This window comes from Hyperolius riggenbachi, chromosome 3 (genome assembly GCF_040937935.1).
Source record: "Hyperolius riggenbachi isolate aHypRig1 chromosome 3, aHypRig1.pri, whole genome shotgun sequence".
Lineage (NCBI taxonomy): Eukaryota > Metazoa > Chordata > Amphibia > Anura > Hyperoliidae > Hyperolius > Hyperolius riggenbachi.
In genome coordinates this window covers 170,891,983-170,916,649 of record NC_090648.1, presented here as the reverse complement: position 1 = coordinate 170,916,649, position 24,667 = coordinate 170,891,983, and the positions used below count along the sequence as shown (strand labels likewise).

The 24,667-nt window shown below is 45.5% G+C and overlaps 1 protein-coding gene across 2 annotated transcripts; it reads left to right on the top strand.

Annotated features, from left to right (window-relative positions):
- Positions 1-437: 437 nt before the first annotated feature.
- On the top strand, positions 438-23,433 carry RCCD1 (RCC1 domain containing 1). Of its 2 annotated transcripts, XM_068275257.1 has the most exons (8): positions 438-663; positions 5,518-5,736; positions 7,914-8,067; positions 10,718-10,839; positions 14,180-14,257; positions 14,696-14,848; positions 18,027-18,056; positions 23,133-23,433. In XM_068275257.1, the coding sequence occupies exons 1-8, from the start codon at positions 510-512 to the stop codon at positions 23,285-23,287; spliced, it is 1,065 nt and encodes a 354-aa protein (XP_068131358.1). In that variant the 5' UTR covers positions 438-509; the 3' UTR covers positions 23,288-23,433. The 2 variants fall into 2 exon arrangements, with proteins under 2 accessions (XP_068131358.1, XP_068131359.1); XM_068275258.1 differs by lacking the exon at positions 18,027-18,056.
- The last annotated feature ends 1,234 nt before the right edge of the window (positions 23,434-24,667 follow it).

The following is a 24,667-nucleotide window of genomic DNA, read 5'->3' as shown; positions in this document are numbered from 1 at the left end:
AGTATTAGAGGCAGAGGATCAGCAGGGTTGTCAGGCAACTGCCATTGATTAAAGGAAATAAATATGGCAGCCTCCGTATACCTCTTACTTCAGTTCCCATTTATAGCTCGCCACTCAATTTCGGGGGCTATGGCTAATAGTATTAGAGGCAGAGGATCAGCAGGGTTGTCAGGCAACTGCCATTGATTAAAGGAAATAAATATGGCAGCCTCCGTATACCTCTTACTTCAGTTCCTATTTATAGCTCGCCACTCAAATGTTTGGTCTCCGTTTTACACACTACAATGATTTCTGGTTCCTCATGAACTTGCTGGTTAGTCTGTGTCTCTGACTGTTATTATGGCTAGTGGCTACACTATCTTAGCTTAGGACTGCAGCGCTCGCAATGCTCGGTAGAGGGAGTCAATATGAGTTCGATCTGCGCATGCGCAGTATACGTGACGTGACGGCTGCGTTTTAGAATTCCCGGGTCCGCAGGTGACGGGGCTTCCGTCTCTCAGGAGATTCCCATGACATGGTTTGTGTTCGGCTTCAGAGGATTTGGGCAGCACGGAAAAGGGGATGGGCTGTTCCTGAACCTCCCTGCGCCCGTACAGGGATCTCAGTTTAGTGCCCAAATCCGCACAGTGGTTCCGTCCTGGAGTTACTCAGCTATTGTGACAGGTGCGACACCTACTGGCCATGTACTATTATACAAACTGTGGTAGAAGGTTTGAAATTACGTTGATTGGCAATGATTCAACAGATTCAAAGCTTTGGATTGGATGTAGTGGTAAAATCTTACATCATCCTGTGTTAGAGGACATAGATGAGAGTGAAAAAGATTTTAGCGTATCAATTGACTCTTAAAGTTGGCTAATAAATGTTATCATCCTAATTCAAAACTTTATAGTTTGCTTTCTTAAAACAGAAAGAATTTGCGATAATTCAGGTTGGAGTGAGCTTGAGATGTCTCCCAGTCCATTACTGCTGAATGTATGCAAATTAACCATTGTACCCTTAGAAGCTAAACACACCTCCAGAACCGCTGGAATGCAATGATGTGTCAGCTTATTAATTTGAACAGAGCCATAACAATCCAACATGCATACAGACTGTTTCGGATGGGGGTACAATATTATACATATATTCAGCAGTGATGCCCTGGGAGACATCTCAAGCTCACTCCAACCTGAATTATCGCAAATTCTTTCTGTTTTAGGAAAGCAAACTTTTGTTTTTCTTAACATCTTAGGGGGCTTTTAGGACCATTGTAGTCCCTTACACACCCCAATGAGTTCTGGGTCACCATGAGCTTGCTGGTTAGTCTGTATCTCTTAAAGAAATCTTAAATTGGTAAAAAAAAAGTTGAGATTTACTTAGCTGGGATTCTAGCCTCTGACGTCCTTCAGGTCCCTTACTGTCCTCCACATTGCCGCTGACCCCCAAATTAAAGCCCACAAGTGGCTCAGTTGTGGGATACTGTGCATGCGTGCCATGGCTACCCACCTCTTTGTGCACCTGTAGCCGGGAGCGTTCTGCACATGCATAGTTATGAACTCTACATGCACAGAGCAGTGACAGCAGCACAATGCAGTGGGCCAGGACAGCGAGGGAGTTGAAGGACTGGACTACAGGGGGCTGGAAGAAGCCCCAGGTACGCAAGTCTTGACTTTAAAGTAAAACTTGACTTTGAAGTAAAACTTTGACTTTTCCTCACACTTAAAGCGTACCTGAGATGGCTTGTATTTGTCTATTTATACTTAACTGGGGCTTCCTCCAACCCCGTGAGGTGTGTGGGTTTTCTTTCTAGTGGCTCCATTCTTTTGTAATTTCCCCTTGTAATCTGGCCAGTTGTGCGCTTCTGCACATGAGCGGCCTGGTGGCGCGTGCACCCCGCCGGGTGCCTGTGGGTGTGCAGAAGAGCACAACCGGTCAGATTACCAAGGGGGATTATAAGAGAACGGAGCAGCCGTAGAGGATAGCAAGAGGGGAGAAATGGGGCTGGAGGAGGCCCCAGGTAAGTTTAAATACACCAATACAAACATCTCAGGTTTCCTTTAAGATATCCTTTAACTGATGGCTAATGCTAGGTATACACGGTGAGGTGTTTCTTATCAATCGAGCCGCTGATGGCTCGATTGATAATTTCCGACGTGTCCGATCACTGCGCCGGATCAATACCGCGCTCGATCCCCGCGGGCGGACAATGGAAGAAACGAGCATCAGATAAGGAAGCGCCTGCAGGGATGAGCGCGAATCGATCCGGGCGCCCACGGGGACACGCCGGTATCGAGCCAGCGGCTCGATACCGGCGCGCAAACGAGCCGTCTATGCCCAGCATAACACAATACTTGCAATACTTGCCACTAGTACGGTTTAGGTGACCCAGCAGGAAACGGCATCCTCTCATACTTTCAGGTTTCGGATATGTTGTAGTAATATTCCGGCCACAATATTTGGCCAGTTAGAACACTTTGGGCTTGATTCACATAGCGGTGCTAACCTACTTAGCACGCCTAAAGACTTTTGGTCGTGATAACCATTGCATTAAGTAGGTTAGCACCGTTTTGAGGAATAAACTCGCGTGCAAAGTCTTGCGCGCAAAGTCCGGTGCGCGCGGAAAGTCGCATAGGGTTTAATGGGTGCATAAAACTTTACGCGCACAAAACTTTATGCACACTAAACTTTACGCGTGCAAACTCTTACTCGCGCATTAGCGTGCAAAGAGGCAGTTTGCACGTGATAAGCTGCTTTTAACCACTTCACCACTGAGGGGTTTTACCCCCTGACCACCAGAGCAATTTTCACCTTTCAGCGCTCCTTCCATTCATTCGTCTATAACTTTATCATTACTTATCGCAATGAAATGAACTATATCTTGTTTTTTCCGCCACCAATTAGGCTTTCTTTAGGTGGGACATTATGCCAAGAATTATTTTTTTCTAAATGTGTTTTAATGGGAAAATAGGAAAAATGTGGGGGAAAAAAAAATTATTTTTCAGTTTTCGGCCATTATAGTTTTTAAATAATGCATGCTACTGTAATTAAAACCCATGAAATTTATGTGCCCTTTTGTCCCGGTTATAAAACCGTTTAAATTATGTCCCTATCACAATGTTTGGCGCCAATATTTCATTTGGAAATAAAGGTGCATTTTTTTCAGTTTTGCGTCCATCCCTAATTACAAGCCCATAGTTTATAAAGTAACAGTGTTATACACTCTTGACTTAAATATTTAAAAAGTTCAGTCCCTAAGGTAACTAATTATGTATTTTTTTTAATTGTAAATTTTTGAATTTTTTTTGAATTACAAAAAAAAAAAAAATGGGGAGTGTGGGAGGTAATGAGTTAATTTTTTGTGTAAAAGTCATTTATTTGTATGTGAAAAATGTGTAGGGTGTAGTTTACTATTTGGCCACAAGATGGCCACAGTAACTTTTTGCTTTATTGCGACCTCCAAGCCTCCTTCCGGAAGCTTGGAGGAAGAATAAGGAGGCTGGACACGTGAGTTTCTTCTCACAATGATCGCGCTGCCCATAGGAGAGCAGCGGGTCATTGTGGGGCTTAGATCAACGAACGGGAATGGATTTTCCCGTTCATTGATCTCCGGGCGAGCGGGCGGCGGCGGTTTTACTAGCGGCGGGCGGCGTGTTTACGAGCGGGAGCGCGGACAGCGTCGAACGCGGAAAGTACGTGTTTCTCCGTCCCTGGTTTTTAAAGGATGGAAAAAGGGGCGGAGAAATACGTACGCGCGGGGGTAAAGTGGTTAAGCTAACTCTTAGCACGCTTTTGTGAATCAAGCCCTTTATGTGCAAGAGAGTGCTGTGATTGAGGAACCATTCCCTATGAGGCTTCCTGCCAGGGCCGGCCTTAGGTTTCACAGCGCACTGAGCGAAACCTGATTTTTGTGCCCCCCACCTTCAGCCTCTTCCCACGTGCATATACACACACACACACGCATGCACGCACGTATACCCACACACAGGCCCATATGCAATTCACCTTTTCTCCTGAGATATCTCCTAGGACAGTGGTTCCCAACCTTTTTGACGTTGTGACACATCACGCCAAATGCTCAGATCTCTGTGACACGTCACATATGTATAATAGAAAAAATACTATTAATAACCACAAATGGATGGAAGGAGTGCATTATCCTGACTACATTTAAAAATGAAGACTAGAACCTTTCAGGAATATTAATAAAAACAATCAGTAAGACAGTTAGCCCCCTCCCCCCATTTAGAATGATAGCACAGCACTGACAATTTGCACCACGCGTTATAGCCGCAGTGCCCCCCCCCCCCCCCCCTAAAACGCCCTGAGACTCAGTATAGGTAGGTAGCCAGGTATAGGTGCCCCCAGTATAGGATCTCATGTGTAGGTGCCCTCAATATAGGTTGCCAAGCATAGGTGCCCCCAGTATAGGAAGTCAGGTGAAGGTCTCCATCCCCCCATAGGTAGCCAGGCGTAGGTGCCTCCAGTATAGGTAGCCAGGTGTTGGAGCCCTCAGTGAAGGTAGCCAGCTATAGGTGCCCCCAGTATAGGAAATCAGGTGTAGGCGCCCTCAGTATAGGCAACCAGCTATAGGCGCCCCCTTGGAAGCTGGCGCCCTGAGCGACCGCTCCGGTCGCTCATATCAAAGGCTGGCTAAGTTTCCTGCTAGGTCACCTCAACCATACTAGTGCCCAATACTTCACTAATGCTTTACATTCATCGATGACAGTGAGCAGGGCTGGGTTAAGATTGAATGAGCTTCAGCCTCCGGTTGCAGAGCTACAAGGGTGTGGGGAGGGGGGCCCAGCTTCTATCTTTCCTACTTCTCATTGGGCTCTTCTTCTGTGCTCCCCACAAATGCAGAGTCATGTCGCACCGGGAGAGACTTCACACACACACACACACACACACACACACACACACACACACACACACACACACACACACGTCCCGGTCCTTACAGTGAGGAGTGTTCGTGGCCATTTGTAGCCATCACTATTGTGTCCACCCTTGAGAAATGCAGCAATTGTGTCATGTCCTCTCTATGAGTAATGCATAGAATCTTGTTATGTCCCACCTATTGGAAGTACAGCCATTGTGTTACAGTGGAATCTCATTATAGTAACTGATATAGTAAACCTCTGGCTATAGTAAACTCCGTTCCCAGCTTGCAACCATGTGCATGAGCAATCCTGATAAAGTAAACTACTTGGCCAGGTTCATTGTAAAGGAATATTAAAGTCTTCCTCCCACTTCCCATAGGAAGTTCAGCCATGGTGTCATTTTCCCCAATAGAAAGTGAAGCCACCATGGATTGCAGCATGGTGGTTTCAGTCCAATGTGCAGTTCCAACTGGGCATATACTATCCTATAACAAGTACAGCCATGGTGTCATGTCCCTACATATGCACTGCAGCATCATGTCCCTCTATAAGAAGCTTAGCTATCGTGTCATGCAGCCCATATGAGAAGTGCAGCCATCGTAGTTTATTGCTGTGACAATGGGCTGCTCTTAGGAAGAGTTGATTTGTTTTGCAGAGATTGGATCCCTGTTCCTGTCTGGATTCATTGGTGGCTCCCCCCAGCAGTGTCACTGCTTCTCTGGCCTGGACTGCCAGGATGTCCTTCCATCAGAGAAGTACATGATTGTTCTAATGAAGGAGAAGGTAGAATGCTGGAACATGGCTACATTAGACCCTGCTGGAACACTACCAGAGCCCATGTGGAAAATGGCGCTCCCTGCTGGACATAATTCAGGTAAATGCAATTGTTTCATAGCTTATTCATGTGCAATTCCATATTTGTTGACAAAAACTCAGTGCCTTTAATTCAGCTCTGTACATTGCAAAGGTTAATGGCCATCATTGCTTCAGCTTGCTTGATTTGTTGTTATATGCTTATGGTTGCACCGTCTTTTTAACGGGGAGTCTACAGTATGTTTGATGCCAGTCAGTGAATTAGTGCAGTTATACCAGTATATACCAAAACGGGTTTTCTCGACCCCTGACCAATAACAAAGGGGGGGGGGGGGGGGACATTACTTCTCGGAAAAGATAAACCTAAGGGATGGTCAATAAGATGCAAATATGTCCAAGTTGGCGCAGAATTATGCAAATATTTATGCAGCTTGAAAATGGACCAATCAAATGAAATCGAGGTGGGATTTTTAATTTTATTCATCAATGATGGTAGGTTAACAAACTATGGTAGGATGTGTATAAAAGTTAACCCTGGGGCCAGTTTTACACTATTTTTGCGTCGGCGTTGCACTGTCAAAAACAGGCCCTTTTGGCATCTGGCCAAGCAGGAATTGACGTGAGCTTGCGGTCACTACCTGCTTTTTGTATGCGGAATTGCACGGAAGAGTATTATAAAATACGCTTCCACGTATGCGTGTTGGAACGTCGCCACACTGCCACCATTTTTAAAATACCTGCGTCACCATAGTCTTATATGACTTCCAATCCGACACATGTCAACGCAGATACGCGCGCTAACGTAGTTATGGAAGTGCGGCAGATTGAGGACTTCTGTGCACCGCAAGTAATATGACAGCACCCATAGACTTTCATTCATAGCTGTGCGGTTAATTGCCGCGATGCACCACGCCAGTGTGAAAGGGCCCTCGGACTGCCTTCGACGTCTATAGGTGTTTTGTGTTTTCACATCCATATGCCACTGATGTCTAAATGCTTTTTAATACAAAACCACTTCCGTTATCAGTGGACACCTATAGGCAATTTTGCGTCCCGTGTTCTTGTGCCACCGATGACTAAAAGGCGTTAAGCACAAAGTTTTGGCTCAGTGCCAACTTTCTACCTTAATTGAAATATTCAGGTATTTTTGAATTGATGTAGAAATGTGCAAATGTTACTATTGTAATTACTGTAATCTATGCAGCATGAATATGGACCAGTGATTAACGATTGTTAGGTGCGCTGCGTGTCTTCAGAGGCTCAGGGTGCAAGTAGCATAGCGTGCGTTACCCTGGCAATATGAACGTTACCCAGCGCAAACTCACACCACACAACCGGAGCAGTGCTTTTCAGCGCTGCTAGATTTGGGCGCAGCCGGCGCCTCCATAGACTTCAATAGGAATCACTCCTATTGCAGCGCTCGGTGAGTAACGTCGGCGCCGTCAGAAGACGGAGCCGAGGTTGCTTAAAAACATAATAATTCGGCCTCCAGCAATCGCTGGAAGCCGAATTATTTCATTCCCCACTATCCATGGCGACCTGGAGGGGGAAGAGTAATTAAATCGGCCCGGACTTGTGCAGAAGCAGGATCAGCCATATACCAGCTGTATCCTGCGCCCAAGTCTACCGGCGCCGATTTCAAATGTACTCCACGCAACTGCAAGATTGCTATGCGCTGCCTGCACACCACAATCTTACCAGTGTTTAGTGTATTTGGCCCTTTGTAATGATCACAGCAGCTTATCAGTCTTAACACACGAGGTTGGGAGAATTCCCTCCATTATGATCAGTGTTTTCAATCGCAGAAATGCTGAATCTGGAAAGCATATTAGAAGAGAAAACCTCAGTGAAAGAATGATTGCAGTAACTGATATGACTTTGAGGATGCAATGTATGAATTCCCCATGAATGTGTAGCTGCTTTCTAGGGCTTGCGTGTTTTCAGAATAAATCAGGAGAGGGACTCTACATATGCATCATTGGAAGCGTAATGTATTCTCATTCGGATTATTACTACTTGTGGAAATATATTGGGCTTGATTCACTAAACCGTGATAACTCATATCACTCGAACACGAATTTGCGCGCGCAAACACGAGTTTGCAAGCACAAACGCGCAATTGCACACGCGAATTTGTGATCGCGCGCAAACGCGACAATGCATGCGAAAACGGGCGTGATATGAGTTATCTCGGTTTAGTGAATCAAGCCCATTGTGTTATCTCTGTCATCTCTTTAGTCTTACCCCTGGTGGCCAATGGATACGTGATGCTTCAGCCGCCATTCTTCCGGGAGCTCCCGCCCACTGTCCAGGCTCAGAAGATTGCACTGGGGAATGAGTATGTTGTCCTGCTGACCACTGAGGGAAGAATCCTGAGCTGGGGATCAGGCAGGTATGATGGAGAAGATATGGGGGTGCTCTTATTCTGCTGCACCTCTGTCTTCCAGCTTTACTCTGTTTGTAATGAAAAGAAGAAGCTCAGGGAACACACTCTATAATTCTAGCCTTAGCTGAACACTTTAGGCAGAGCTATTTTTTAAGGGGCCCATACACTGGTCGATTTCAGCCATCGATCGATTGATTCCATAGAAATCTATTCTATCAATCGATTTGCGGCCGATTTTGATCGATTTGATCTATCTGACAGGATGGAAATCTAGGTCGATCTGCTGCTGGTAGCAGATCCATGGCCCATAGAGTTGCATTGGATCTAATGGTCCAGTAATGCATTTAGATCGATTTCCAATAGATTTATTTCTGAAATTTGTTGGAAATCTGTTTCTAGTGTGTGGCAAACATCAGATAGATTGCTGTCATATTGGACTTGACAGGCATCTGCCAGAAATGTATCTGGTGGTCTAATCTGCTGCAAATCTATAAGTGTATGGCCACCTTTACTTTGATGTCCTGTATGTCTGCTTCTGATACACAAATTAAGGAGCAATTTCTGCTCCTGAGGGCCCATTCACACTTGCGTTTGGAAACCGCCGGCCATTTTTGCCGGCGTTTTGCAGGAGGGATTTTTTTCCCACAATTTTACGTGGAAAAATCACTCAACACTGCAGCGATTTGTCCACGATCGTGTTTAGTGCTTCTATAGCACTGAAACCCGATCGCCGGGAAATCGCCTGAAAATGGTGCAGGCGACGTGTTTGCATTTCGTGTTTTTGGGCGATTTGTGGCGATTAGTGCAAATACCCCATGTAAGAACGGGCCCATACACTTTTATTACACTAGCGCTAGCATTTGAGCGTTTTGCCGAAATCGTGGCAAAATGCTCTAGTGTGAATGGGGCCTTAACCACTTGCCGACCGCACACTCATACCATGCGGTGGCAAAGTGGTAGCTGGAGGACCAGCGGCGCACATCTGCGTCGCCAAGTGCCTCCCTAATTAATCAGGAAAGGCCGCTCGCGGAGTGGGTCTCCGTGAATAGCCTGCGAGCCGCTGATCGCGCTCGCAGACTAAATGTAAACGCAGGAGACTTTTGTCTCCTTTGTTTACATTGAACAGCGCTGCTGCTACAGCAGCGCCGTAAGGCAGATCAGCGATCCTCGGCCAATCAGCGGCCGGGGATCGCCGCCATGTGACAGACCTGTCACAGGCTGCACAGGACGGATAGCGTCCAGTGCAGCGCCGATCACCAGGGGGGAGAGGGAGGGGGGGGGGATTTTGCCGCGGAGGGGGGCTTTGAGGTGCCCCCTCCCGCAACACCCAGGCAGGCAGGAGAGATCAGACCCCTCCTGCACATCATCCCCATAGGGGGGAAAAAAGGGGGGCGATCTGATCGCTCTGCCTGCAACCTGATCTGTGCTGGGGGCTGCAGAGCCCACCCAGCATAGATCATAAAAAAACACGCTGGTCCTTAAGGGGGGTAAAGGCTGGGTCTTCAAGTGGTTAAAGTGTTTCTCCAGCCACAAGACATTGCTGCTTTCAGTGTAGATAAAAACACAATATTAAAATTTTCTTCATTATTTCTTGACATTTTGATTTAAATTCCCTCTTTCCTCCAACTTAGCCCTGATTCCTGCTTCTGTAGCCTCCTAAAACCTTCTGAGTAAATGATCCAGAAACGTGTACATGTAAAAACGCTGCATTTTAGTTAAAAAGAAAAACATTTTGAGAATTTATTTAGTAGGCTAAAAACCTACACAGGGGTGATGTCAACAGTATAAAACAGATAAGGAACAGCAAAAGAAATAAACAAACAATGTACAGTATTGCAAAGGGGTAGGAGGCTCAGGCAACTTTTATAGAAGTTCAAGGAGTTCAACTGCAATAACAGTGTGAAGATGATGCGATAGGCCAACATTCTTAAGCCAAGCTATCCAAGGAGACCAAATATTATAGAAGCTTTGCATGGTGTCAGACACTTTAGCAGATATATGGGCAGCCAACATAATTTCAGTCACCAAATTCTAGACATCCCGAACTGGAAGGGCTGCTGTGAGCCAGTTTCAGGTTAGCTTAGCTGTAGATGCTAAAAAATGTGGCATTTTAAAATGGGCAAGAAATATAAATTTGCCAATGCGCTACTATCTCTTTTTACCGTTAGAGTATTTGTAAAGTTACCAAAATTCTGCTATTACTTACCCTAACCTAACTCTTACATTACCCCTCCCCTACCTACACTTATCCCCTCCACCACAAATGCGTTGGTCTTCCCACCACTAACTAATCCCAGTGCCAGCTACTGCTGCTAAACTGAGTTCAGCTACATAGTAGCTGTGCTCTGTAGCAAATTACCTCTTCTTCTGCCGCTAGAGCCGGCTTCAAAGTAAAGTTATTCCATAACAAATCACCGCCGCTATCGCTGGTAATTGTAGAAGCTGGAGGTTGTCTATTATATAACGGAAATCTAGGGCCCAATTTACCTTCCTTGCCATAGCTGCAATTTCCACAGTGTCCTATGGTGGCGCCCACATTTTCAGGCAAGATCTGCACCCAAATTAACTGATTTGTAAAAAACTGAATTTGCTGCTGAGGTAAACGGAGCTTTTGAGAAGAGATGAACTTGTTGTACTGTGTTGCTTTGCTCGTCAGACATGGGCAGCTGGGACATGGAGATGTGGAGGATGTGTGGGAACCTCGCATTGTGGAAGCCTTACATGGCGTGGCAATGACTGAAGTGGCAGCTGGAGGATGGCACACAGCCAGCATCAGTGGTAAGGGCTATCCGATGATATTTCTGTATGGCCAGAGACATTCATCGTTCTAATGGTAATATAGTGCTTAGCATACTAAACTACAGTGTAGTGTCTTTATGCTCCATGCATGCTATACACATTTAAAAATGCATGCAAAATCGCGAATTCACATTTCTGTATATGATTTCACAGCCCATTTACTATAGTGAATGGTGCTGTGCAGAAATGCACACATAAATCTCTCCATCAGTGTATTTAAACAACGCACCATTCAAATGACATACAATGTGAATATTACCATTGCACTTTAATTGGGAAAACATGTTTGGTGTGCATGGAGCCTTAGTGTCTGCTTTCACTTTAACATATTTGCTGACATCACTTTCTTATGAATTGATTGCAATAAAGCCTATCTACTCTTTTACTTTTTTGTTCCCCATTCATTCCACCCTCCTACCTAACCTGGGGCTCTTTCCATCCAGAACCCACAAAGGATCCAGCAGTTGTGTCAGGATGAGACTTACACTTAGGGCCGTTTTACACTTCTTTTTTGCGTTGTGTTGGGGATGTGATGCTCTTGTTGCATCCCTCTGCAATGCAAAAAATGACAATCATATGACCCTGCGGCAGAGTGCAGTGACAGGGTCATACACATAGCGCCGCCTGCACATGTGCGTTAGATGCACTGCGCTCCTTCGTTTACACTATAGACTTACATTACAACATTAAGCATGGTGCTTGCGGTAAGGGACCACAATAAGTATGAAAGCCTCCATAGGGCTGGTGCACACTACAATAGCTATTCTGAACGCTTGTGAGTTGAAACACTGTTGCTAATGTTATCCTATGTGTCTGTTCTCACTGGAGTGATGTGCTTTTGTAAAAATTCCCCATAGCATTGCAATTAGCAATAGCTTTTCAAATCTCTAGTGTTCAAAAAGCTCTTGTGGTGTGAACAAGCCCATAGATTGCTTTCATGGCCCCTTATGGCAAAATAGGGTAACGCATTGCAGGTTTACCCTGCTAGTGTAGAAGGGGCCTTGGTCTCCATCTGCTGCTGAAGGTTGGCTGCTGGTCTTTGAAACCAATGCCCTTTTAATGCCAAACTAAAAAAGGTGTTGGTGTGGTAGTTTTTCAGAGGTCTTTTATAGAGGTCTTTTGTCTACTCTGTACCTTGACAGAGGCCCAGATTGGCCCCCGAAACAACAATAGCTGGCTGTAATGGTCAGATGTCTTTAATTACTTAGAGAACCTGTACTGAGTAAAAATATTTAAAATAAACACATGAGGTAACTTCAAATGAGCATTACAGAGTTACCTTGCCATCAGTTCCTCTCAGAAGCTCACCATTTTCTTCTGACAATAATCCCTTCCAGTTCTGACAATATTTTGTCAGATCTGAAATATATCAGTTGCTGTCAGTAAAATATCAGTTGCTGTCAGTTATAGCTGAGATGAAAACTGATGTACCAGGTAATGTCCATGTTTCCCTATGGCTCAAGTGGGCGATGTTACAGTTTAACTGTGTGCTGACCAGAAAGCTGTTATGGGGTAATGGCCATTTTCAAAATGGAGGACGAAAAATTCCCTTGATCACAGTGAACAAATAGGACGTGGGACAGGAGAAAGACACTGAGGAGTAGACTACATGGAAGGTAAGTATGACTTGTGTATCCTTATTTTGACTTTTAATTTTCAGTTCAGGTTTTCTTTAAAGACCGCCTCACACCAATGGGCGTAACCGCGGCGGCAGCCCCAGGACCGCCTAATGCCAATTGGTGTCAAGTCCTGGGGCTGCAGTGTCCCAGGGAACGGCCGCGCGCATGAGCGATCGTTCCCTGCCCGTTCACGGAGTGGAGTTCCGTGAATAGCCTGCTGCCCACCGATCGCAGCTAGCAGGCTGCTTGTAAGCGTAAGGGGAAAGCAATCCCCTTTGTTTACAAGCGTACAGTGCTGCGGCCCCCGGCTGCGCTGTACGAGATTAGCGATCCCCGGCCTGATTGGCCGGGGAGCGACGTCCTCTCATAGGCTGATGCGGAATGTTCCAATTTACACACCGGAGGGGAGGAGGGAAGGGGAGAGAGGGAGGAAGAGGAGAGAAAGAGCCTCGATGAGGCAGGGGGAAAAAAAATACAAAGTGCAGCAGCGATCGGACCCCTCCGGCGGCATGTCCCCTTAGGGACAAAAAAAGGAGGGGAGTCCAATCGCTGGGCTCCTAAGTTGGGCTGTGCAGGAGGCTGAAAAGTCTGCACAGCCCAGCACTGCATAAAATCGCCTGGTCTTTAGGGGGGTTAGCACTGTGGGTGTGAAGTGGTTAAAGAGAACCCGAGGTGGGGTTCTGACAATGCTAGCTGCACACAGAGGCTGGATCTGCTTATACAGCCCAGCCTCTGTTGCTATCCCAATCCCCCCTAAGCCCCCCCCCCCCCTGCGCTCTGCTATTCCCCATAAATCACAGCCGCGCTGTCGACATGCAGCAGGCTGTGTTTACCTCTATAGTGTCAGTCTGCTGCTCCCTCCGCCTCCTGCATAGCTCTGGTCCCCGGCCGCATCCCTTCCCGCTGATCGGAGGGAAGGGACGCGGGCGGTGACCGGAGCGATGCAGGAGGCGGGGGAGCACGCAGACTGACAATACAGATACGGTGGCGTAGTGGTTAGCTCTCTCGCCTTGCAGCACTGGGTCCCTGGTTCGAATCCCAGCCAGGGCACTATCTGCAAAGAGTTTGTATGTTCTCTCCGTGTCTGCGTGGGTTTCCTCCGGGCACTCCGGTTTCCTCCCACATTCCAAAAACATACGGATAAGTTAATTGGCTCCCCCTAAAAATTGGCCCTAGACTACAGTACTTACACTACATAATATAGACATATGGCAATGGTAGGGATTAGATTGTGAGCTCCTTTGAGGGACAGTTAGTGACGATATATATATATATATATATATATATATATATATATATATATATATATATATATATATATACACATACACACTGTACAGCACTGTGTACTATGTCGGCGCTATATAAATAGTAAATAATAATAATAATAAGCACAGCGCGGCTGTGATTTATGGGGGATAGCAGAGCGCAGGGGGAACTTAGGGGGGATCTGGATAGCAACAGAGGCTGGGCTGTATAGTCAGACCCAGCCTCTGTGTGTAGATAGCATTGTCAGAACCCCACCTAGGGTTCTCCTTAACGTGTGTGATGGGACAATACATTACACAGTTCCTGAAAGCGGCTTGTGTTCTGAACCTTCCTTTGACCCCTGGAGTGGCAGTACTCTAAAATCTTAAAGCAATACAAATGTGAATATCTGGATGAATATGACTTTTAACTGCCATTACTTCTTCTTTCAGAAGGGGGAGACATTTATTGCTGGGGATGGAATGAGTCTGGACAGCTTGGACTTCCTTCAAAGATGCTGTCAAGAGAAAGTAAGTGAAGTGAGGCTGTATCTGTTCATGCATGTTGGGTTACACCGTGTACTGTATCTGTTGATGCATGTTAGGTTACACCATGATCTGTATCTGTTGATGCATGTTAGGTTACACCGTGTACTGTATCTGTTCATGCATGTTGGGTAACACCGTGTACAATACTGTTCATGCATGTTAGGTTACACCATGTTCTGTATCTGTTCATGCATGTTGGGTTACATTGTGTACTGTATCTGTTCCTGCATGTTAGGTTACACCGTGTACTGTATCTGTTGATGCATGTTAGGTTACATTGTGTACTGTATCTGTTCATGCATGTTAGGTTACATTGTGTACTGTATCTGTTCATGCATGTTAGGTTACACCGTGTACTGTATCTGTTGATGCATGTTGGGTTACATTGTTTACTATACTGATCTTCTGAACACTGTCCAGGAATGAACACTCAGGAGGGAACTGCAGAGGGTGATGGTGATGAGGTCAGTGAGTACATTGCAGTCCAGGCATTCCCAGCTTTGATTGATCTCCCTCAGGAATCAGAAGCATCTAAGATCAGCTGTGGCTCCCGTCACACGGCTGCTGTGACACGTGAGTACCTCATACTTCTCACATATTCACATGTAACTCCTGGAAGACCTATGAGGAGCTGAGGAGAATCCTTTCCATCCTTTTAATGGAGCTTCAGCATGGCCCCTTTCTGACAGTTTGTCATGGTAGCACCTTTCAATGAGCTTTGTTCAAGTTATATGTTAGAAAACTGTTAATCTTATCCATCTTTATACTTTTAGTAAGATATCTCACCTAAAAGGAAATTCTACTTATATTCTACTCTACCAAATATTGTTTCAAGTGTATATCAGTGCCACACAAGTCATTTTATAATGTAATGTTATAAATTGTATTTCAGTTAAAGTGTACCTGAGATGAAAGTCATCTCAGGTACCATACTTGCCTGGGGCTTCCTTAAAGAGAATCTGTATTGTTAAAATCGCACAAAAGTAAACATACCAGTGCGTTAGGGGACATCTCCTATTACCCTCTGTCACAATTTCGCCGCTCCTCGCCGCATTAAAAGTGTTTAAAAACAGTTTTAAAAAGTTTGTTTATAAACAAACAAAATGGCCACCAAAACAGGAAGTAGGTTGATGTACAGTATGTCCACACATAGAAAATACATCCATACACAAGCAGGCTGTATACAGCATTCCTTTTGTATCTCAAGAGATCATTGTGTGTTTCTTTCCCCCTTCTGCTCTCATGCACTGAAGTTTCAGGCTGCTCTTTTCTTCTTGCAAACAGCTTTGCCCTTGTCTGTAATTCTTCAGTATGTGAAAGCCCAGCCAGCTCAGAGGACGATTTATCCAGCTTGTAAAAGATAAGAGAGAAGAGAGAAGCTGCTCTAATCTAAATAATACACAGGCAGTGTGCATAAAGGGGCCTGGAAGGGTGAGTTCATAGAAGAACCACAACACTGAAGAACTTGGCAGCCTTCCAGACACAGGCCGACAAGTCTGACAGGGGAAAGATACATTGATTTATTACAGAGATAGTGATAGCAGAAAGTGCTGCAGTAAAGCAGAACACATTAGAATAGCTTTTGGAACTAGTAGGATGATAAAAAACAGGATGCAATTTTTGTTACGGAGTCTCTTTAAGCCCCCTCGAAGCCGCTCAGTCCTTCAATGGGAGCGTTCTGTGCCTGCGCAGTACAACTGCACAGGCGCAGAATGGGAGCGTGCCTGACCAGGCATGCACAACGAAGTGCGATTTGGCCAGTCTTTCGGGCCGTATTGTGGGGACAGGAGCCACCCAGAGAGATGGCGAGGGGTGAGCGACCTCAAGGGAGCTTACAGAAGCCCCAGGTAAGTATGGTACCTGAGATGTCTTTCATGTCAGGTTCACTTTAAGTTTGCAGCCAGCTGTGATTTCATAAAATGGTCAGGCAGCTCAAATTTCACTTCTTTGTGAACATGGCACCAGTAATGTTGTTGTCCTGCTTTGGCAATTAACTGAGGAAGCTCTGTGCATGCTTTTGCACACCTGGGACTGATCTAGTGCACTGGTGGCGAACCTATAACAAGCGTGCCGGAGGGGGCACTCAGAAACCTCTATGTGGGCACAGGCATTGCCCTAGTCAGTGGTATCAGGATCCAGCAATAAGAGGGTCCATGGCAGTCCCCTGAAGTGCAGAGAAGTGAGTGGCGCACAAGAGAGAAGTGACATACATTCTTCCTAGGCATCCTCGTCTCTGACTACAGTGCTATCTGTAGTCATGTGACCTGCGGGTTATGCGAAGAGAAAGGATTCTGTATTCATGGAGCTTGTGGCCTCATGAAGAAGGTAGATTGTCAGTGGAGCCCAGAAAGGTGTCACTTCTCTCCTGCAGAGAGAAAAGGAGGGCTCTTGCTACCTGTACTGGGGGAAAGGGGGTCTACTTCAGGCTAGCTATACTGGGGTGCACATCTGCCTATCTATACTAGGATGCACATCTAAATATCTATACTGGGTGCTACCTAATATTGGGGGTACCTCTGGCAACATATACTGAAAGGCTACCTCCAGCTACCTATATGGTAGTGCTCAGGTTAAATTGCTGTGTTGGCAGTTTGTGATTATTAAGTGGGTTTTGGGTTGTAGCTTGTGCACACTGTCTCTAAAAAGTTCTAAGGTTTGCAGCAGACTGATACTCCTGCTTAGCATTTTCTGGTTGATGTTTTATGTGCACATAAACACAAGGCAAGGTGAAATAAGGTTTGCTAAGTTAAAGAGAACCAGAGATAAAGCACCCTCATGTATTTTATTACATTTATCAGTGGGAACATGACAGTAAACACCTACCCTGCTTTTAGTTTCATTGTTATCTGCTTAATTAGTCTATTAGCAACTGTGATAAGAATCCATCGACTATTCAGTCGAGGTTTGACCTGGAATCATTATAGCTGAGTCACTCTTCTGTGGAGTCCTTTCAAGCCCAAGCCTTCCCCCTCCTGGCTTAGATCTTCTGCTTTGCATACTGAGAGCTGTGATGACTGGGAGGGGCTGCTGCTCCTGAGAGAGAAGCCCTGTGGCTGTAATATGATCCCTGTGTGCTCTGTGTGCACTAGATTCTCATAGGAATGAAACTGCAGTTATTATCAGTGACACTTCCTACAGGCAGATCATACCAAAATGAAAGCACACAGACGAAAGGCTGCATAAGCCTAGATAGCAGCATAGTCTCATATAGCCTAGACAGCACATCCAGAACAACTCATATAACCCGGAAGGAGAAGGGATATGAGCCGGCGGCCATATTTGATTTTTCCTGGAGCAATAATGGATAAAAAACACTAAAAAAGGCACACCAGAGCGGCAAAATTATCAGGCAGAGCATTTATTCTTTACAAGCTATCAACTAATATGTTTATTTTGTGTGAAACGTTCATCTCTGGTTCCCTTTAAAGGTCAGACCATCCAGTAAATATGGTAGAATGTGCCTTGTAGGTATCATAGATGTAATAATTATTATTGATTTATAAAGCACAAACATATTCTGTAATAAGGTACTCAGACATGAGTCACACGATCTGGTAAACCTTTGGTCTGGAGGAATGTATAAGGTTTTAGTATTGTGCATAACAACCAGGCAGGTTTCTTCTTTCTGTGAAATATGGGACGAATTTGCAAATACCTCCAATGTCTGAGATTCTGTTTTCATTCCTCAATGTATAGATGTGACAGTTTCAGTGTAAATGGAGTTTTTCATGTTTGTGTTCTGTTCATTCAGGTTCAGGTGACTTGTATACCTGGGGATGGGGTGAGTACCACTTTGTTTTTAACCTACTTTATATTATTCATTTGGAAAAATACCCATTGAGCTGACCTTTCTATGGCATATTACATGTACAATAGTGACGGCTCGAACCTCCAATTTTCGGTTCGCAAACCTCAAACGCGAACTTCCGCAAAAGTTTGCGAACCGGTAAACTTCTCGAACTGCAATAGACTTCAATGGCAGGTGAACTTTCAAAACTACAAACACTAATTCTGGCCACAAAAGTGATGGAAAAGATGTTTCAAGGGGTCTAACACCTGGAGGGGGGCATGGCGGAGTGGGATACACACCAAAAGTCCCGGGAAAAATTACGGATTTGACACACAACAGGGTTTTAAGGGCAGAAATCAATTGCATTGCTAAATTGGAGGCACAAAGTGCTTTAAAACATCTTGCCTGTGTATACATCAATCAGGAAGTGTAATTAGTGTACTGCTTCACACTGACAGACCAAACTCACCGTGTAACGCACTTAAAGGGAACCAGAGATGAACGTTTCACACAAAATAAACATATCAGTAGATAGCTTGTAAAGAATAAATGCTCTACCTGATAATTTCGACACTCTGGTGTGCCTTTTTGCGTGTTTTTTATCCATTATTGCTCTAGGAAAAATCCAATATGGCCGCTGGCTCATACCCATTCTGCTTCCAGGTTATGAGCTGTTCTGGATGTGCTGTCTAGGTTCTATGAGACTATGAACAAGCAGGGCTGCTGCTGCATTCATTATTCTGGTATGCTGTGCAGCTGCCGGTAGGAAGTGTGTCTCATATCATAAAAATGAAACTGCAAACTGCATGACTGCAGTCAGTGCACAGAGATCACACAGCCACACTTGTCTGTTGTTTGAGAGCTTCTTTCTCCGCAGCAGCAGCTCCTCCCAGTCATCAGAGGCTCTGAGTATGCAAAGCAGGAAAGCTTAGCCAGGAGGGGGCAGGCTTGGGCTTGAAAAGACTTCACAGAAGGCTGACTCAGCTATAATAATTCCAGGTCAAACCTAGACTGAATGAATGCTCAGTCAGGGATTCTTATCACAGCTGATAACAGGCAGATTTTGCAGAGCAGAATGAAACTAAAAGCAGGGTAAGTGTTTACTGTCATGTTCCCTCTGATAAATGTAATAAAATACATGAGGGTGCTTCATCTCTGGTTCTCTTTAAACAGCTGTTTTTGTAGTAATGGCGTGCTGGACTGGTGCGCACCATGGCGAAAGTGCAGGTGATGGCGGTTTTCAAGCCCATATGGTCGGGCTGAGGTAGCCCAATGACAAAACAGTGACTAAGTGTCCAGCTGATCGAATTTGGTCTGTCCACAATGAAGCAAGGACTTTATTATCTTGGGTCTTGCCCCCCAACACACTTATATAGCCAGTCATTGCTTCATTGCGATACGCAAGCCCCTTCACCGCGGCAAGTTAACGATCATGAAGGGGAATTGACACATGTACATGCCTTTTTGTTTTGTTGTTGCAGCCGCAGTGCAGCCAGAAAAATTAGGCAGGCATGTACACGCACCAGAAAAATTATTATAGCGGCCTTAAAAATTCAGGAATCCACCTGGAGTCCTGAACCCTGTTGGTGGTGGCGGAGAAGGCAGTCAAGCGGCCTGCAGGCAGAGATGCTGTGTGGGGACCGACTTAGTCTTAGGGCAGGCCTGACCGTGCATTGCAGACCAGACATCCGTGGTCAGGTGGACCCTTGACCCAATGCTGTGTGCCAGAGATGACACCACTTGCCTTTCAACATCACGGTAGTTTGGGTATCGCCTTTTTTGAGAAATAATTGCGGCCTGGTATCTTCCACTGCGGTATGTGGCTTTGCTTTTGTGTGCTGCTTTTCTTCAGGTGGTCATCCCATTGCAGTTTGTGCTTTTTTATCATGTGTCTTCATAGGGCAGTTGTCCCTACACAGGTTTGTTCTTTTCACTGCTCAATTTTCAGTGGCAAGGAGTACAGATGGCATCACTATCATCTGAGGCAGACACAAAAAAAAATTCCACACCGCTGAGCCCTGAGATGATGGCACTTTGGTGATGGCTGCTGACTGAGTGTTAAGTGGGGTGCCAGAATCAGAGCAGGAGGAGGAAGATATGTCACACGTCCTTGCGGAAGCTGAGGTGTTCTGTGTTAGTCAACTACGTCCTGACAATATTGGGGGTTGATCTTTTGAACACTGTACTTTGGTCGAAGGCCGCACAAAATCACGACAGCACGACCTCGAACAGACCTGCCGGGTGGCCTGCCTCTTGTTTTGTCCATATTGGGGGGGGGGGGGGGGGGGATGAAGTGAAAGGTATGCACTGACTTGACTAATACAATGTGCAGTCACACAGATGCAGTGAAAGGCACTGACTGCTGTATAATGATGAGACAAATACAATTGAAATCCTATAACGAGAATCTGTTATGGAGGGCAAGTCTGCCATTAATTCAAGTGAAAGATATGCACTGACTAGTATAATGCAATGTGCAGTCACACAGGTGCAGTGAAAGATATGCAGTGACTGCTAGTATAACAATGTGCAGTCACACAGGTGCAGTGAAAATGAATGCACTGACTGCTGGTATATAAAACAGAGCTCAGATTAGAAAAAAAAAAAGGTGATTTGGACGCCGGCAATAGCCGGTACCCAAATTATGTATTCTTCCCCACCTGACTTGCGACAACTCAGATGGAAAATGGCATTAACGCCACTCAGGAGTTTGCCAGCAGCAGCAGCTTCAGCCATCGTTTGGCTTCACCCTGCGATGAAAAGCTGTATTATATCTTCTTGGGTCTTTGAAGTAGAAATATCTACCTCCTAAGGATCCAGATTGTTGCTGGGTTTGGAGAAGATAGGAATGTAATGTTTGCTGAAGACAGCAATTAATTCTGCCAAATCAATAGCGAGATCATTGATGACTGTAGAGGCAAGGTAAGCAGGACCAATTGTGGGTGAGGAAAATCTAATGTGTGTAAATAGCTTTAAAAGAACCTTACCTGTTTTTTCCCCCCCAAGTTTGAATGTAAACAGGGATGTAGAATCACAAGACGCCATAATCTCTTCTATCCCTTTGTAATGTTTTCCAACTATAGGATGTATTCACTAAATTACATTAAGATTGCCATGGCCAAGACATGCACAGCAACTTTACAGGTCTTACTGATGGTTACATATAGCGCACATTGTGCTATTAGTGTGACCCTAACTAACCTAGGTAATGTGCAAGTTGTCATGATACTATGTTCTCTGCTCCTCCTGAAGTGTGCAGTACCCAGGCAACATGCATATTGCCCAAGCAATGGAAGCAATAACTAGTGGGAGGCCCAGTAAAATTACTGAGCACCCTCTGCGCACAAAAATATGGCACACATTTAGTAAATACACCCCATTGCTAGAAAATAAATTGCCTTGTGTTTGTTTGTGACTTGTCATCAGAACTACAAGTAAACGTACACTACACCAGGCTGCTATAGACAATGCCCACAGCTCTGTAAGCATGGAAAGCAACATCTTGGCACATGTGGAAAGTCCAAAAACTATTCATAAAGAAGTCAGGAACAACATCAGGAATGCAAGTGACAGTTTCTGACTGTGTTGGACTATAGTGTAAGCCTCACCGATAAGGAATTACAGCCACAAAACACTTTTCTGAAGCCATTTTCTGCTAGGAAAGAAAAAAAGGGTAAATAGTTTATAGATTTTTAGCTCTAGCATACATCAATGAATGTGTATTAATCTCTTGCCGACCGCGTCACGCCGGTAGGCGTGGCCGCGGCGGCAGCCCCGGGACCGCCTAACGCCAATTGGCGTAAAGTCCTGGGGCTCTGTTTTGCAGGAGATCGCGCGCAGGCTCCGCGCATCTCCTGCTTGGGGGGCGGAGCTCCGCCCCGCCTTCAGTCTCTGAGCGGCTATTGCCGCTCGGGAGACTGTTAGACGTCGTGATCGCCGTCTATTTAGACTGTGCAGCGCTGCGATGAGCAGCAGCGCTGCACTGGGGACAGCCGTGTGACACGGCTGTCCCCCTGGGGGACAAGAGAGCGATCGGCTCTCATAGGCAGAAGCCTATGACAGCCGATCGCCGTAATTGGCTGGCTGTGGGGAGGGAGGGAGCGAGGGAGGGAAGGGATTTAAAGGAAGAGGTTTTTTTTTTTTTAAAAAAAAAAAAGCGGCAACACAAATATTTATTAAAAAACAAACAAACATGGGAGGAGCGATCAGACCCCACCAACAGAGAGCTCGGTTGGTGGGGAGAAAAAGGGGGGGGAAAATCACTCGTGTGCTATGTTATGCGGCCCTGCAGCTTGGCCTTAAAGGGAACCTTAACTGAACGGGGGGTAAAGGGTTTTACTTACCTGGGGCTATTACCAGCCCCCTGCAGCAGTCCTGTGCCCTCGGAGCCGCTCTGGAATCCTCTGGTCCCCCGCTGTCACTTAGTTTCGTTTTTGACGACTCACCAGTCGCCGGCCGCCATGCGTATTATTGGACGCATTCACCAATGCAATTAGCGCTATTGCGGACCGCAACGCGTACAAAAATACGCGTTGCCGCATATCTACGCGTGCGGAATGCGGCAACGCATATTTTTGTACGCGTTGCGGTCCGCAATAGCGCTAACTGCATTGGTGAATGCGTCCAATAATACGCATGGCGGCCGGTGACTGGTGAGTCGTCAAAAACGAAACTAAGTGACAGCGGGGGACCAGAGGATTCCAGAGCGGCGCCGAGGGCACAGGACTGCTGCAGGGGGCTGGTAATAGCCTCAGGTAAGTAAAACTCTTTAACCCCCGTTCAGTTAAGGTTCCCTTTAAAGCTGCAGTGGCCTTTTAAACTAAAAATTGCCTGGTCACTAGGGGGGTTTAGCCCTGCAGTCCTCAAGAGGTTAAGCAGAGACAATTAAACAGTAAAAATGTAAAAAGTAGATACAATTTTAAAATAAAACTTGAATATCTATAAAAATAAGTCATTTTAAGGAGGAGGATAGATACAATTGTTTATTTCAGTTTACTTTTACCTTGTTTCCTTTTTTTTTTGGTTATATAACTTGCTTTGAAATAATATGTGCTCTCTACTTTGTAGGAGCTTATGGACAACTTGGCCACGGAGATACTAAGAGTTTGGATCAACCAAATCGTGTGGAGTTTTTTTCTCAGAAGCAGATGACTGTTCTCAATGTGACTTGTAGACACTGGAATACTTACGTTTTGTGCCAAGAAACTAAAAGAGCAACGTAATATAGTTTTCACAGCCCAGTATGCAAAAACTAGTTTGTATAATGTTAACATCTTATGTGCTATAAAGTGATGATTACTATCTGACCTTCACTTTTTATGCAGTAAATAAGTTCCCACCTCCTGGATACCGCAGGGCCAATGAGTAAGGGCTCGTTTCCACTGTAGCGGTGTGGAATCGCCTGGATTCCACCGCTGAAGAAATCGCATGCGGCTGCATTTCCGCATGCAGATTTACCCGCGATTTCGCATGGCAAGGAGCCATGCGAATTTAACCATGTCACTGCCTGTGTTAAGTTCCATTGGCTTTCATGCGAAATCGCGGGGAAATCCGCATGACAAAGCCGCATGCGATTTCCCTATTGAATACATTAGCGGCAATTCGCCCGCATTCCTGCCGCACGTGAATCTGCACGACCCTGTCGTGCAGATTTTCACCGCACCGAAAAACGCCGCCGCACACGTGGAAACAGCCCCATCCACTAACATTAAGTATGCGAATCCGCATGCAGTGCCCGCATGCGGATTCGCTATAGTGGAAACGAGCCCTAAAAAAACAAACCAAACCTTAATTTTTACATGCCATTCTTCAGTTACATGGCCAGCTAAGACTATCTTATTTAGCCCAATGAGGCACACACCAGGGCCCCGATTTACTAAAGGGTGCTAAGCGTTTGCATGCTAGTGAAAAGGCACTTAGGACGCAAAAACTGGCGGTTTACGCGCTAATATGTGTGCAAGCTTTTGCGCATACAAAGGTTAGCGCTGCACGCAAAACGTCGCACCGTTCACGCTCAAAATAGCCTGAAAAGCTATTTTACACGCGAATGGTGCGACGTTACGGGTGCACCAACTTAACACGCGACCAGCAACAGCTTTGGACGTGCAAACTACTTCGCACCTTAGTTTGCTGTCCAAAGCTTTTAGGTGTGCTGTTAGCACCCTTTTGTGAATCAAGCCCCAGGACTCAGGCAGTCAGGGTTATACCTCCCTACTTGCGGACTGCTGAGATAAGAGGACTGGCAGTCGTGATCTAGAACATGCAGTCACTATTGGTAAAAAAAAAAAGTGCTTTATCATTATGTTTCCACAGTATCACCTGCTGTGCAGAAGTGACTGTTGAGGTACTTGTGTATTGAATTTATTAAAAAAATGAAGCGTGCTTTAAACCAGGGATGTGGAGTCAGAGTCATTTTGGGTAGCTGAAGTCAGGGGTTTCATAAATTGAGTTGTCAAAAGATTTTTGTATACACTCTCCAGTCGCCACAAACTGCTTTAAACTATAAAAGTTGTTAAATGCTCCAAAGGATTTAAACCAAATCTAGTTTTTGTTTCAGTAATTTTTAGTACCTCCCACGCTGGATGGGACCCTATTTCTCTTCA

What these genes read in the sequence shown, in the direction of transcription:
- RCCD1 (XM_068275257.1), top strand. Translation starts at nt 510, where the DNA reads ATGACATGGTTTGTGTTCGGCTTCAGAGGATTTGGGCAGCACGGAAAA. An exon ending in TTACTCAGCTATTGTGACAG is followed by an intron (nt 664 to 5,517) that starts GTGCGACACCTA and finishes TTTGTTTTGCAG; the next exon opens with AGATTGGATCCCTGTTCCTG. An exon ending in CCCTGCTGGACATAATTCAG is followed by an intron (nt 5,737 to 7,913) that starts GTAAATGCAATT and finishes TCATCTCTTTAG; the next exon opens with TCTTACCCCTGGTGGCCAAT.